The sequence below is a fragment of the Pan paniscus genome, chromosome 3, assembly GCF_029289425.2.
Source record: "Pan paniscus chromosome 3, NHGRI_mPanPan1-v2.0_pri, whole genome shotgun sequence".
NCBI lineage: Eukaryota > Metazoa > Chordata > Mammalia > Primates > Hominidae > Pan > Pan paniscus.
This window is the reverse complement of record NC_073252.2, coordinates 39,935,470-39,951,978: the sequence shown is the minus strand read 5'-3', so window position 1 is coordinate 39,951,978 and position 16,509 is coordinate 39,935,470. Positions and strand designations below refer to the sequence as shown.

General features: G+C 40.5%; 1 protein-coding gene across 7 annotated transcripts in view; it reads right to left on the bottom strand.

Annotated features, from left to right (window-relative positions):
- The window catches only part of UBE2K (ubiquitin conjugating enzyme E2 K), an 85,820-nt gene that overhangs the window by 20,622 nt on the left and 48,689 nt on the right, over positions 1–16,509 (bottom strand). For 5 of the 7 annotated variants that reach the window (XM_034958464.3, XM_063603525.1, XM_063603526.1 and 2 more), the window contains one exon: positions 6,649–6,731. The exons of the other annotated variants lie outside the window; for them this stretch is intronic. In XM_034958464.3, coding sequence (XP_034814355.1) covers positions 6,649–6,731 — 83 coding nt within the window. The remainder of the gene's footprint in view (positions 1–6,648; positions 6,732–16,509) is intronic. 7 annotated transcript variants of the gene reach the window in all.

Genomic DNA, 16,509 nt, shown 5'->3' with positions numbered 1-16,509 from the left:
ATCTTGGCTCACTGCAACCTCTGCCCCTCCAGGTTTAAGCGATTCTCTGCCTCAGCCTCCAGAGTAGCTAGGATTACAGGCGCATGCCACTACGCCCGGCTAATTTTTTATTTTTATTTTTAGTGGAGACGGGGTTTCACCATCTTGCCCAGGCTGGTCTTGAACTCCCGACCTCGTGATCCACCCACCTCGGCCTCCCAAACTGCTGGGATTATAGGCATCAGCCACCACATCCGGCCAGCACCCGGCCTAAAACTTTAAAAAAAAAAAAAGAATACTATAGAAACTGTATCTTCGATAATATAAAGAAATGTGTGCAATTTTGGACTGCTCTAATCTAAATTCAGTAAAGTGAAAAAGTATATAACTGAAAACATTCTTTTGTTCCATTTCTTCTTCTATTTACAAAGTAGTGATCAAATCTATATTGTACTGATATCTTTAGGATCAGTATATACAATCAACTTAAATCTATTATAACAAATCCTAACAGGCAAACAGGAATATGAAATTTCAAAATGTGTCAATCTTTATAATTTAGAAGATAATATGAATAAATCAGTACCTCATAAATCTATGTCCGGTAAATAAATTTTGCTCAAGTCTCAAATCAGTAAGACATAGTTAATGTGGCTATGTAAATATTCATATATTCATTCATAAGGACTCAGTAAGGCCTTACTATGTAGAATAATCATGTGAATTGTTCATACCGTTGACTAACTTTTCTGTTAAGGATCTTCCAACAGATAATCAATAATTAAACCACGTTCATTCAAAACACTAAATGCTACTTAAAGAGGACGGCAGCTTTTATACTAAAGATTTTATTTTTTAAAGAGATTGGGTTTCACTATGTTGTCAAGGCTGGGATGCAGTGGCTATTCACAGGTGTTATCTCACTATTGACTAGCACAGGAGTTTTGACCTGCTCTGTTTTCAACCTTGTCTGGTTCATGTCTCCTTAGGCAATCTGGTGGTCCTCTGTTCCTAAGAGGTCACCATACTCATGCCCAACTTAATGTGGACACCTGACTGGCATAGCACACTTCAGCCCAGACTTGCTGGTCTTAAGCAATCCTCTTGCCTCAGCCTCCTGAGTAGCTGGGACTACAGGTGCGCACCATTGTACCCAGCTGCTATAAATTTTTTTGTTAAAGTTTAAGCAAAGTTAAGATACCATGCAGCTGGATGAATTTTTATATATGTATATATCCATGTAACCACCGCCTGGATAAAAATAGAGTATTTTTAGCATTACAAAGCCTCACTTCTGCTCCTCCTACTCACAACTCCTGCCCACCCTCACCACTATCGTATTTTTTTATTTGTTTTAATTTTTTTTTAATTTTAATTTTAATTTTTTGAGACGGAGTCTTGCTGTAGCTAATTTTTTGTATTTTTAGTAGAGATGGGGTTTCACCGTGTTAGCCAGGATGGTCTCAATCTCCTGACCTCATGATCCGCCCGCCTCGGCCTCCCAAAGTGCTGGGATTACAGGCGTGAGCCACTGCGCTGGGCTATCGTATTTTTTATCACCATAAATTCTGGTTCGTCTTCAATTTCATAAAAATTGAACCACACAGTATGTATTCTTTTGTGTCTGGCTTTTGTCACTCAACATGACTGAGTCTCATCCATGTTGTTTGTGTCAATGATAGGCTCTTTTTTTACTGTTTATGTAGTGCTCCAATGTGTGATCACAATATATCAATTTTCTTGTTGATGAGACATCTAAGGTATTTCCCGTTGGGGCTATTAATAAATCTGCCATAAATATTCTTTTATACATGTCTTTTAAAAAGTAGGCATAGACACTAATTTCTTTTAGATATATACCTAGGAATGAAGCTGATAGGGCATACTGAAGGTGTATGTTTAGCTTTGGTAGATATTACTGGCTTTAAGTGGTTAAACCACATTATTTGTTTTTTTTTTTTCTGTTTTTTTTTTTTTTTGAGACAGAGTCTCGCTCTGTCACCCAGGCTGGAGTGCAGTGGTGCGATGTCGGCTCACTGCAACCTCTGCCTCCCAGGTTCAAGAGATTCTCCTGTCTCAGCCCCACGAGTAGCTGGGATTACAGGTGCCCACCACCCACGCCTGGCTAATTTTTGTATTTTTAGTAGAGACGGGGTTTCACCATGTTGGCCAGGCTGGTCTTGAACTCCTGATCTCAAGCAATCCACCTACCTCGGCCTCCCAAAGTGTTGGGATAACAGGCATGAGCCACCGTGCCCTGCCTGGTTAAGCCACATTCTTACCAGCAATGCATGAGGTATTTGTGTTTACAGGCATGTAGTAGTTATCTTATTGTGATTTTAATTTGCATTTCCCTGATGAGTAATGATGCTGAGCATACCTTATTGACCAGGCAGATATTCTGTGCCTGTTTGTGTCTTTTAGAAGGGCAGCGTCACTGAGTGAAATTTTTATGTGTTGCCATTTTCTTCCCCAGGTAAGTAGACACCATTAGTCATAGTAAGTGTCAGTGGAAAACATTAGAAAATAGTTTCCACATAGCACAAGTTGTGGAATTAAGAAATAAACCAGGGGCCGGGCACAGTAGCTCACGCCTGTCATTGCAGCACTCTGGGAGGCCGAGGCCGGTGGATCACCTGAGGTCAGGAGTTTGAGACCAGCCTGGCCAACACGGTGGAATCCTGTCTCTACTAAAAATAGAAAAAAATTAGCTGGGCGTGGTGGCACATGCCTGTAATGTAATCCCAGATACTTAGGAGGCTGAGGCAGGAGAACTGCTTGAGCCCGGGAGGCGGAGGTTGCAGTGAGCAGAGATGGCACCATTGCACTCCAGCCTGGGTGACAGAGCGAGACTTTGCCTCGAAAAAAAAAAATAATAATAATAAACAAATATACTAAAATAAGTTGTTAAATATTAATAAAGGTATATCATCACCCCTAGATGCATTAATAAAAGACCAAGATTAACCAATTATTTTCTAGTATGCCTGCTGAAAATTATTTATGTAATTCATTTTTCCTATGATTAAGACTCTGTATTTTTCTCTATCAAATTCCAGTTCTGAAACCTAAACATCCACATTTAAATATGGATATGCACTAAATGTCAATTATACCTCAGTAAAGCTCTGGGAATAAAGTAATGACTTCATGAATATCTAGTCTCACCTATTTTATCTAATGTGTCTTTGGTATATTCTAATATTTCAATTGTACAGATAAAAAACAAGATTATTTACCTGCCTTAGGAAAAGGGAATAGTTGATGTAAAACATGTTTTGTTCCTGCACATCATATTAGGAGAAAATGTTTTGGTATAAAAATTCAACTTCTCTCTCTATATATACACACCATAATCTTTCAACTAGCTATATAGGAAGATAATTACAAGTAATAGTACTGTTGGCTTAACTCTGGGCAAAAAGAGAAGTCAATGGGAAGTTTTCATCTGCAAACTTTTTCTTTCTTTTTTTTTTTTATTTTTGAGATGGGGTCTCACTCCGTCGCCCAGGCTACAGTGCAATGGCATGATCTCTGCTAACTGCAACTTCCGCCTCCCAGGTTCAAGCGATTCTCCTGCCTCAGCCTCCCAAGTAGCTGGGATTACAGGTATGCACCACCATGCCCAGCTAATTTATTTATTTTTGGTAGAGATGGGGTTTCACCATGTTGGCCAGGCTGGTCTCAAACTTCTGACCTCAAGCGATCTGCCCACTTCCGCCTCCTAAAGTGTTGGAATTACAGGCATGAGCCCAGCGGCAAGCTTTGTTTTCAAAGTTGTCATTCTGGGTGCTGGGAATAGCCTGAGTAGGTAAAAGCCAGAAGCAGGGAGGCAGACTAATGCAATCATGCAGGCTAGAGGTAATCCGTTTGGAAAAGTGTGGTAGTAAAGCTGCTGTTAAGATGTTGGGAGGTTTTGCCAATAGATCTGCAGACAGGGCATGGGGTACCAGAGAAAGAAATGCCAAGGATCATGATGTGATTTTGGCCTGAGAAAATGCAAGGACATATTTGCCAATAACTTAGTTGGGGAAGACTATAGAAGCAGGTTTCAGGTTAGGAGACTATCAGTTCAGTTTATGTTTGATATGTTCGTTATATAGTCAAGTAAAGATGATAAGCAGGCAGCAGGATAGGAGTCTCAAGTTCAGGGAAGATAATTTGTGAGTTTGCAGTATGTAAAGGTGAAGTTATGATGAAATCAGATGAGCTTACCAAGGAAGTGAGTGCAGCTAGAAAGGAGCAGAAATCCAAGACTTATCCCTGAGGCATTCTAATACACAAAGATGCAAGGAACTGGTTAAGGAGTCTGGGAGTGAGCACAGGAAAGGGAGAATAGAAAATCTGATGTCCTAGAAGCCAAGTGAAAACAGTACAATGTCTCTAATACTGCAAATATGTATTCATATCACTGAATCTTAGAGCTTTTAGAGGCCTTGGCGATAACCTAATGGATTAAAAACACTGACACTTAAGAAGTTCAATAAATTGGCAAAAGTCACAAATCAAAAGAGTAACAGAGAAGATAAAAAGTAAGTCTATTCCACACTGCTTTATGTTAGAAAGTCTTGATCTATATGGAATATAGAATATATTGAAATACAGATCAAGAAACCAGATCCCAAGAGATGATCTACTGAGGGACAGGATTTACTCAGATATACTACTGGAATAGAAAAAAACAAAACAAAACCTGTAACTCTAGTCTGTTCATCCAGTTACTAAGTAAACCACTGGCCATACACTAAATACTGTCATTCCTATTTGATTTTCTTTCAGGTACCTTTTTTTCTCCCCTTTCTTAACAAATCAATCACATAGCTTAGGCCGGGTGTGGTGGCTCAAGCCTGTAATCCCAGCACTTTGGGGAGCCCAGGCAGGAGAATTACCTGAGGTCAAAAGTTCGAGATCAGCCTGGCCACCATGGTGAAACCCTGTCTCTACAAAAAATACAAAATCAGGCCAGGCACGGTGGCTCACACCTGTAATCGCAGCACTTTGGGAGGTCCAGGCAAGAGGATCACCTGAGGTCAGGAGTTTGAGACCAGCCTGGCCAACATGGTGAAACCCCATATCTACTAAAAATATAAAATTAGGCCAGGCACGATGGCTCATGCCTGTAATCCCAACACTTTGGGAGGCTGAGGCAGGTGGATCACCTGAGCTCAGGAGTTTGAGACCAGCCTGGCCAACATGGTGAAACCTCATCTCTACTAAAAATACAAAAATTAGCTGGGCATGATGGCGCACGCCTGTAGTCCCAGCTACTCGGGAGGCTAAGGCAGGAGAATCGCTTGAACCCGGGAGGCAGAGGTTGCAGTGAGCCAAGATCGTGCCACTGCACTCCAGCCTGGGTGACAAGGGTGAAACTCTGTCTCAAAAAAAAAAAAAAACAAAAAAACAAAAAAACACCCAAAAAAACATAGCTTAAAAATTCTAGTACCAAAAATAATATACAATCTTTAGAAGATTAGGCACCCAGGCTGGGCCCATTAAACACAGTTTTGGCTCCAAGTCTTCTTACCAACTGCTGTTCTATTTTGTTCTGTTATACCTTCTCTTGTAAAAGAGAAATCAGAAGGAAAGGTCATAATAGACACTCACTGAATTGATTTTTTCTAGTTTTATGGTTTTCTCCCACTCCAATTACTTTTCATACCTTTGGTCTTAGTTTTTCCATCTATAAAATCATGTGCTAAATAATTAACTATCATCTTTATCATTGTCAGACTACACAAAGCTTCCAGCCTGGGCAACAGGAACCCTGTCTCTAAAAAAAATACAAACATTAGCCAGGTGTGGTGGTATGCGCCTGTATTCCCAGCTACTTGGGAGGCTGAGGTGGTAGGACTACTTGGGCTTTAGAGGTCAAGGCTGCAGTGAGCTGTGATTGCGCCACTGCACTCCCGCCTGGGCAACAGGGCAAGACCCTGTCTCAAAACAAACAAACAAAAACAAAAGCAAAGCTCTATTCTAAGGGAATTACATAAAGTAACTTATTTAATCCTCTGAGCTCTATGAAGTGGGTATCAACCCATTTTGCAGATGAGGACACTAAGGCACACAGACTTTAGGTAATTTGCTCATAACCATGCAGCTTGGTAAACTGGAGAGCCAAGATGTGAACCTGGTGGCTCCAGAGTAGGAACTCTTAAAACATTTAATGCTGTGCAGAGCAAATCAGACAAAAAAAGTGAAAGCACAATACCGCTATCCAAATGAAGACATCACCTACAAAGGTGCTCCTTGTTAGAATTCATAAACCAAAATCTTAACTGTGCTCAATTAACACAACCTGCAACAATTTTGTAACTTACATTCCATCTAAGGGGGATATGACTACTTCAATACTTACTTTCTACTTTTTTAGTCTTTCACAAATATCTTCTTAAGATAGCAAAGAATCAAATTTACCAAAATAACAAATGAAATCCAAGACTTTTCAAAGTGTAAAGCTAGCATCTAACATTATCTAACAAGTTTCTATTTAAATATGGATTGTGATCTCAATTATAATGCATTTTCAGTTATGCACTTAAGAGACTTTATAAAGTTACTGCCCAAACAAGATAAAGTATAATATATGTTTTGAGGCAATTACACATTTAACACTCTTACAGTCTTGGTATTCATATGAGAAGGAGAGAAGGTGAATTCAAAATCTCTTACCATTGATCTTTCAGGATATCCAAACAAATAGCCCCTGTGACGGAACTAATATTAGGATGCCATATTTTAGTGATAAACCGGACCTAGAATATAAAGCACACTTGAGTTTTTCAGTAACAGAAATAAAACAGTTTAAGTAGAACTACAAGAAAATGAAATCTTCAAACTAAAAAAAGAAAGGTCCCTGTATCTATTACATCATTTTGCCTAGGTGAAAGAAGGGGTGTAGAAGACAAAGGATCCAGTAAGCTGAATGTTGTCACTAACATATGTTGTTTTCAAACTCTTTAATAAATGTTCCACCTTTAAACCCAACAATTACTAGGAGCTTACAATTTACCTAGAATAATGGTAGATGCTATGAGAATACAACAGAGAATAAAATCCATTTTGGTAAATAAAATAGTACATAAAATAAAAACATAAATAGTAAATCGCACTTTTCTTCATGTGAGGCAGGGTGCAGAATAGGTTTGAGGAAAAAAGTAAGTAAAACCAGTGAATGGAAGCACAAATAGTAAGTGGCTGTGCTTCTCTTAATTTTTCTGTAGAATTTTTTCTCAAATTCTTATTATTGAAATGCCTATTATGATGTAGCAAACACTGAGGAGATACTAAGGCTTAGAGTTTAAGAAATCTAATTAAATAGCTAAACAGAGCACAATGTAAACTCCCACAATCTGATTCCAGATTCTGAGTCCAATCATCTCATTATTTGTCTCATTATGGAAGAATAACAAACCAACAAGTGAAAATGCTAAAACTCTACTGGAACACCATGAAATTAAAGAGTTCATCAGCTCTTACTCATGAACTTTTGGAGGATCTTGTATTCTTATCTCTGACACATATGACAATGACCAGCTGAGCCCATATTCTTTGACACTTAATAGATTAATTACTATGTGCCAATTAATGTTCTAAGAACTTTACAAAAATTAGCACTCACACACTGTAATCCCAACATTTTGGGAGGCTGAGGCGGGAGGATCACTTTAGCCCAAGAGTTTGAGACCAGCCTGGGCAACATAGTGAGACCATGTCTCTACAAATAAAAAAATTAGCTGGGCATGGTGGCACACACCTGTACTCCCAGCTACTAGGGAGCTGAGGCATGAGGATTACTTGAATCTGAAAGGTTGAGGCTGCAGCAAGCCGTGATCGTGCCACTGTACTACAGCCTGGGCAAAAGAACACGACCAACTGGAAAAAAACGGACTCTTTAATATATGCTCCTAAGCTATTTATGGAAAGAAGCTAAGAGTTTCCACTTCTCTCTTCTCTTTGTGACTTCTTGATTTGTTTACACTACCTATTTCTACTTCCTTACCTCCTGCTAACTCATATTCAATCTAAAAAGGCACTTTAATTCGCCAATGACTTTAAAATACCGAAAACTAATAAGATACTTTCCATTTCTTCATTCTTGCTATGCTTGATTCTTTTCAGTCTTAATAATCTTACTACTTTCAAAGATACCTACTTCTCTCCATCCACCTTCTCATTAAAGGAGACAATCATTCATCATCTAGGTTACTACACAGTCTCTTGACTTTACTGCTTTCCCTTCTGTTCCCTCCAATTTATTTTCCGCACCAAAACTAAAGAGAGCCCTTTAAAACAAATCTGATTTGCATCACTATGCTGCTTTAAGGACCATTAATGACCTCTCATTCCCTTCATATGGGCCCACTCTCTCTCTTTTTTTTTTGAGAAGGAGTCTCGCGCTGTCGCTCAGGCTGGAGTCTGGAGTGCAGTGGCGCGATCTTGGAGCGCCAACATGGCGAGATGGGGTTTCGCCATGTTGGCCAGGCTGGTCTCAAACTCCTGACCTCAGGTGATCCACCCGCCTCGGCCTCCCTAAGTGCTGGGATTAGAGGCATGGAGCCATCGTGCCCGGCCAAGCCCACACTCTTAACCTGGCCCTAGACTACTCCTGAAATCTCAATTTTTACCTCTATCCCACACTCCACTCTCCTGCTCAAAAAGTCATATTAAACTTTTCCCCTGCTCTGGGCCTTCATACATATTTGTTTTCTCAATAACATACCTCTGTGCCCTCTTCTCCCAACTAATTCCTACTCTTCAAGTTTCACTTTCCATATCACTTCTTCCTGATCTATTCCACACACCTGCAGTTTCCTTTGTCATAGTATATTAATTACACTTCTGTGATTTCTGCCTTGTTTGTCTGGTCTTCCCTAAAAGACACTGTATCCATCCTACTTAATAAAGCATCTCCAGATGTAAGCGACTCACATGGAATGAATGTGCACTTAATATTATGGCAAAAATGTTATTATAAGGCTAAATATCAAATACAATGCAAGCTAAGTAAGACAGTAATATAGGGCTTATGTACAACAAACATTTCTCCCTTTTTTTCCCCCCCAGAGAAGGTCTCACTGCTGTGGCTCACTGCAACCTCAACTTCCCAGACTCAGGTGATCCATCTTAAAAGTAGCTGTGACTATAGGCACACACCACCACACCCAGCCAATTCTTTTATTTCTAATAGTGTTGGAGGTTTCACCATATTACCCAGGCTGGTCTTGAACTCCTGGGCTTAAGAGATCCACCCGACATAGGCTTCCAAAGTACTAGGATTATAGGCGTGAGCCACTGAGCCCACATCAAACATTGCTTTGTAAGAGATATAACCACACATTTCACATCTTAATACAGGTTGAGTATTTCTTTTTCTTTCTTTCTGTTTTTTGGAGACAGGGTCTCACTCCCGTTGCCCAGGCTGGAGTGGAGTGGTGCGATCATGGCTCACTGCAGTCCTAACCTTCTGGGCTCAGGCAATCCTCCCCTCTCGGCCTCCCGAACTGCTGGGATTACAGGCATGAGTGGGCCACAGTGCTTGGCCCATGCTGAGTATTTCTTATCTGAAAATCTGAAATCCAAAATGCTCCAATGAGCATTTTCTTTGAGTGACATGTAAACACTCAAAAAGTTTCAGATTTTGGAGCATTTCAAATCTCGGATTTTTGAATTTTGAATAATCAACCTCTATTTACTATTGAGTTCAATTCATAAACAAGCATATGCCATAATGTCAGAACTCAAGGAATTCACAGCATTTTATAACTTTAAAACGGTGGCTGGGCGCAGTGGCTCATGCCTGTAATCCCAGCACTTTGGGAGGGCGAGGCAGGTGGATCACAAGGTCAGGAGATTGAGACCATCCTGGCTAACATGGTGAAACCCCGTCTCTACTAAAAATACAAAAAATTAGCCAGGCGTGATGGCGGGCGCCTGTAGTCCCAGCTACTGCAGTCCCAACTACTCGGATGGCTGAGGCAGGAGAATGGCATAAAGGGAGATGGAGCTTGCAGTGAGCTGAGATCGTGCCACTGCACTCCAGCCTGGGGGACAGAGCGAGACTCCGTCTCAAAAACAAAACAAAACAAACACACACAAAAAACCCCATGTGGTTTAGTATTTTCAACAAGATTAGAAAATATAACTTAAAAACACTATTGAAGATGTCAGAAGGATTACGGTTCAGTCAAGTGAGCTGAAGATATGTGAAGTGTATTTTGCCTTTTGTTTTAATCTTATTTTTTTACTTTTATTGAGACAGAGTCTCACTTGCTTGCCCGGGCTGGAGTGCAGTGGTGCGATCTCGGTTCACTGCAACCTCTGTCTCCCGGGCCGAAGTGACTCTCCCGCCTCAGTCTCCCCAGTAGCTGGGACTACGTGTGTGAGCCACCACACCCGACTAATTTTTCTATTTTTTAGTAGTGACAGGGTTTCACCATGTTGGCCAGGCTGGTCTGGAACTCCCAAGTGATCCGCCCGCCTCAGCCTCCCAAAATGCTAGGATTACAGGCATGAGCCACTGCGCGTGGCCTTTTTTATTTATTTTTGAGACAGGGTCTTACTCTGTCACCTTGGCTGAAGTGCAGTGGCGCAATCTCGGCTCACTGCATCCTCGAGCTCCTGAGCTCAATTCTTCTGCCTCAGCCTCCTGAGGAGTTGGGACTACAGGCGTGCGCCATCACTCCTGGCTAATTTTCATATTTTTTGTGGACACAAGAACAGGGTTTCACCATGTTGCTTAGGCTTTTCTCGAACTCTTGGGCTCAAGTGATCCACCCGCCTCAGCCTCCCACAGTGCTAGGATTACAGGTGTGAGCAAAAAGCAGGATATGGCGTTCAGCATTGCTTTTTAAAGAAGGGTCTTCTATACAGAATTCTCTGTAGATACATAGGAAAAAAGCCAAGACCCAATTAAATTACTGAACTAATTCTTACTTTGTACTATAATCTATAGTTAGAAATAAATAATTTTGAATTTGGGCTGGGAATGGTGGCTCATGTCTATAATCCTAGCAGTTTGGGAAGCCAAGGCAGGTGGGCTGCTTAAGCTCAGGAGTTCGAGACCAGCCTGGGCAACATGGTGAGACCCCGTCCCTATTTGAAAAAAAAAAACAAGAAGAAAAGAAAAAAGAATTTTGAATTTGCAGATGATCCAATAAAGAATTTAATCTTCAGGGATCAGGCGTGGTGGCTCATACCTGTAATCCCAATACTTCAGGAGGCTGAGGTGGGTGAAATCACTTGGACCCAGGAGTTCGAGAGCAGCCTGGGCAACAAGGTGAAACCCCATCTCTACAAAATACAAAAAAATTAGTCAGGCATGGGTATGCCTGTAGTCCAAGCTACTCGAAGGCTGAGGTGAGAGGATCACTTGAGCCCAGGAGGCAGAGGTTGCAGTGAGCCATGATCATGCCACTGTACTCCAGCCTGGGCAACAGAGCAAGACCCTGTCTCAAAAAATAAAATAAAATAAAAATTTTGTAAAAAAAAAAAAAAGAATTTAATCTTCAAGATTATCTCCGTGGCCCAGCACAGTGAATCAAGCACGTAATCTCAACAATTTGGGAGGCCAAGGTGGGAAGACTGTTTGAGGCTATGAGTTTTAGACCAGCCTGGGCAATGTAGCAAGACCCTGTATCTATTAAGAATATAATAATAATGTCTCCTTATTTTTATATACATAACTAGTAGTAGCGTTGTCTGGGAACTTCAGAACACTCACTAGCTTTGGGAAGCACTCAATGAATAAAAACGGAAATCTGAACACTATGTAACAACAGATTCTAAATGTTCCCAGACAGAAATGAAGGAAACTATTCTTAAATTATCAATATTGGCATAGCATCAACGGTTCTTATCTCTTCCTACAGGATGCACTGTAAATTTCATTCACTCTTTAGTTTAACACTTCAGCTCCCACTTCATGGTAGATGTGAGTTCATATTTCCATCTGTAACTCCAGTTTTAAGACCTGAAGATATGTGAAGTGTGTTTCTTGCTTTTTTTTGTTTTTTGTTTTGAGATGGAGTCTCACTCTGTCGTCCAGGCTGGAGTGCAGTGGTGCGATCTCAGCTTACTGCAACCTCCGCCTCCTGGGTTCAAGCGATTCTCCTGCCTCAGCCTTCTGAGTAGCTGGGATTACAGGCATGCGCCACTACACCTGGCTAATTATTTTTAGTAGAGATGGGGTTTCACCATGTTGGCCAGGCTAGTCTTGAACTCCTGACCTCTGGTGATCCACCCACCTCGGCCTCCCAGAGTCCTGGGATTACAGGCGTGAGCCACCGCGCCTGGCCGTATCTTACTTTTATTTATTTTTGAGACAGGGTCTCAAAGCATATTATATTATTAAGTCAGCTTTAACTCCCTTATCATACAAAAGAAAATGCTATTTTGAATATGCATGTACAGATGAGCATACGCTCATTAAAGATTATTAGCATTGGTATGTATATACAACTTAACATGTAAAAAGTATGATGATAACACCAAAGAAAAAGAGCAAAATTCACAACTTAATTTCTTTTTTTTTTTTGAGACAGAGTCTCTCTGTTGTCCAGGCTGCAGTGCAGTGGCATGATCTCGGCTCACTGCAACCTCTGCCTGCCACGTTCAAGCAATTCTTGTGCCTTAGCCTCCTGAGTAGCTGAGACTACAGGCGCATGCCACCATACCAGACTAGTGTTTTTTGTTTTGTTTTGTTTTGTTTTTGGCATTTTTAGTAGAGACAGGTTTTTGCAATTTGGTCATGAACTTCTGAGCTCAAGCCATCTGACTGCCCCCTGCCTCCCTAGGTGCTGGGATTACAGGGGAGCAAACCACCGCATCCGGCCTGCTCTATTGGAGCAGGATACACCACTGGACTATATTTTTACTAATGATTTTTTCACTAACACAATATACATTGCAATTTAATGCTAGAAATCATATTGGTTGTATGCATTTAATCAAATTCCTTCTACACTATTATCACCTGATTCAAAGATATATTTTCTCTGTTTTAGAAGTAAGCCTACTCTTCCGGTCAATAATTTATTGCACAATAATAAACACAAAACATTCTGTGACCATGGTAAGACAAATGTGAATTTTTCATCTTTTCTCAAATTTTAGCTGCACAGTGGTAATGAGAATATAACCAGCTACCTTGATAATTTTACCTCGTAAGACTTAAAATTAAGCCTGAGTCCAAACACATGTGAACACACAATTCAGCAAGAAATTTACATAAATATTCCCCATTCTTCTCATTTTATTTACCAATCAGTAAAAATTCAAATCAACATAGTATACATCTAGAACATATTTATCATGTTCATTAACATTTACTGCAAGAGCGTAATGCCACAAGTAGGGTATATAACATTTATTTTCTTGTTTGTTCTTTATTTTTTTTTGTTATTTAAAAAAATTTTATTTCATATATACCGTATTTAAAGAACACTAAACTGCAACTATGACTAATTGGTTGAGGTCACAGTAATACAAATTGGGGTTGAACCTAAGAAGATGTTTCTAAATGTCAAAGCTACCTCCAAACGTAACAGCTAGAATTAGAGATGTAGAGGCTTTTCTTTTTCTTTTTTTTTTTTTTGGGACTAGAGACAGGGCCTTGCTATGTTGTCCAGGCTGAACTCAACCTCCCGAGCTCAAACGCTTCTCCTGCCTTGACTTCCTAAAGTGCTGGGATTATAGGCGTGAGCCACCATGCCTGGCCAGGTAACAGTGGCCTCAATAGCAAGATGAGGTAGTAGCAAAAACATCAGACATACTTCAGTTATTATGTTTTGAGTCTATTTTTCTCACTTTAATAAAACAAGGGAGTGGATGTGGTGGTTCATGCCTGTAATCCCAGCACTTTGGGAGGTCAAGGTGGAGGGATCACTTGAGCCCAGGAGTTAAAGGCTGCACTAAGCTATGACTGTGCATGCCACTAAACTCCAGACTGAGCAACAGAGTAAGACCCTGTCTCTAAAAAAAAGTGGGGATGAGGTGGGAGAGATTTAATAAAATATTTATTTCAAAAATTAAATGAAGTTACAGGTTGAACTGCCTAAAACAGAGCCACAACTATGCAATTACTTTGAAGCTATTATACACTATAAAGGCTACACCTTTACTGAGACATAATTCACCCACTTAATGTGTATGACTTCCTTTTCTTTTCTTTTTTTGAGATGGAGTCTCGCTCTGTTGCCCAGGCTGGAGTGCAATGGCGCGGTCTCGGCTCACTGCAACCTCTGTCTCCTGGGTTCAAGCAATTCTCCTGCCTCAGCCTCCTGAGTAGCTGGGATTACAGGCACCCGCCACCAAGCCCAGCTAATTTTTGTATTTTTAGTAGAGATGGCATTTCACCATGTTGGCCAGGCTGGTCTCGAACTACTGACCTCAGGTGATCCGCCCACCTCGGCCTCCCAAAGTTCTGGGATTACAGGGGTGAGCCATCACGCCCAGCAACTGTACAACTTGCTAACTTTTAGTATATTCACAGACTTGTGCAACTATCACCACAATCTAATTTTTGACTATTTTAACACCTCAAAAAGAAACCCTGGCCGGGCACGGTGGCTCATGCCTGTAATTACAGCACTTTGGGAGGCCGAGGCGGGAGGATCACAAGGTCAGGAGATCAAGACCATCCTGGCTAACACGATGAAACCCCTTCTCTACTAAAAATACAAAAAATTAGCCGAGCGTGGTGACGGGTGCCTGTAGTCCCAGCTACTTGGGAGGCTGAGGCAGGAGAATGGCGTGAACCCGGGAGGCGGAGCTTGCAGTGAGCCAAGATCGTGCCACTGTACTCCAGCCTGGGCGGCAGAGCGAGACTCCATCTCAAAAAAAAAAAAAGAAAACAACAACAACAACAACAAAATTAGCCGGGCGAGGTAGCAGACGCCTCTAGTCCCAGCTACTTGGGAGGCTGAGGCAGTAGAATGGCGTGAACCCAGGAGGCAGAGCTTGCAGTGAGCTGAGATTGTGCCACTGCACTCCTGCCTGGGAGACAGAGCAAGACTCCATCTCAAAAAAACAAAAAACAAACAAACAAAATCCAAATATCCATTAACAGCTGAATAAGAAAACAAAATATGGTCTATACTTATAATGGAGTATTATTCAGCCTTAAAAACAAAGAAATTCTGACACATGCTTTAACATGAATGAACCTTGATGACATTATGCTAGGTGATATAAGCCAGACACAAAATGACATTTTATGATTCCACTTACATGAGGTTTCTGAATTAATCAAACTCGGAGAAACAGAAACAGTGGTTACCAGAAGCTGGGAGCGGGGAATAATGGGGAGTTATTGCTTAATGGGTACGAAGTTTCAGTTTGGGAAGGTGAGAAAGTTCTACAGACAGATAATGGTAAAGGTTAAACAACAAGGTAAATACACTGCCACTGAACTGTACACATAAAAATGATTACAATGGTAAATTTTATGTCATGCATATTTTATCATAATAAAAAAATCGACCAGACTTATCAGAAAATAGATGTACATAAACAATAGACTAATAGGCAGCCCATAATGCTAAGTGAGCCAAAATCACCCTGGAACTTCCATTATCATATCTATTCTTAAACTGGAACAACCAATAGGTTGAATGAACAAATTCTAGAACATTCTGAGTGACTGCTATCATATGCCCAAGGGACACTATACTATTGGGAATTACTGATAATATATAGGTGTATAAGACCTATATGACTCAGGAGCATAAAAGCTAGAGAAAGATACATATCCAAAATAATACATGAGTTGGAACTATATTTGTGTTGCCACTATATAAATTGTATAAGATGCTATTGAGAGAGGAGAGGGAGAAACATTTGATGAACTCAGCTTAATGAAGAAAGTGATACTCGGGCCTCATAGAAAACTAGAATTTTAAATAATAGGACAAAGATTTAAGTGAAACTGATAGAAAGCTGTGGAAGAATAAGCATCACCTACAAATAAACAATCTAAGATGGAAAATGAGACCCACATTGTGGGTGGAAGTGGTAGAAGATTAGAGTGGGAAACAAGACTGGGGTCAGGTTCTAGGTTTCAAGTGCCAAGCCATGGAGTTTAGACTTTATTCAGGGAAAGAAAAGCAGCATGATCAAAACTGAACTCTAGGAAGATTTCTAGACCAACAGTGCAGAGAATGAGTAGAAATGGAAAAGATGGAAGGGTGATTAAATAATAGACAAAACAGGGAATAAAGTTGAATGCCTAAAGTGCTGATGACAGTAAAAGCAGAGACATAAAGAAAGTGGTTCAATCCAAAAATAAGTTTAGGTTGGGTCCCCCTGTTATACATGATCTTAGGGTATTCCATACTCCCTTTCAACATTTATCACAGTTGCAATTCCATGCTCAGTTTTTTTTCCCCACTATAATGTGAGCTCTATGAAAGCAGGAACAGTGTAAGTCTTAGTTACTGCTATAGTTCTTGGCACAAAGTACTCAAATAATGACTGAATGTAGAAGGTACTCTCCTAAAACACATACTTCTTTGAGTCAAGTAAGAACCTCTGTCT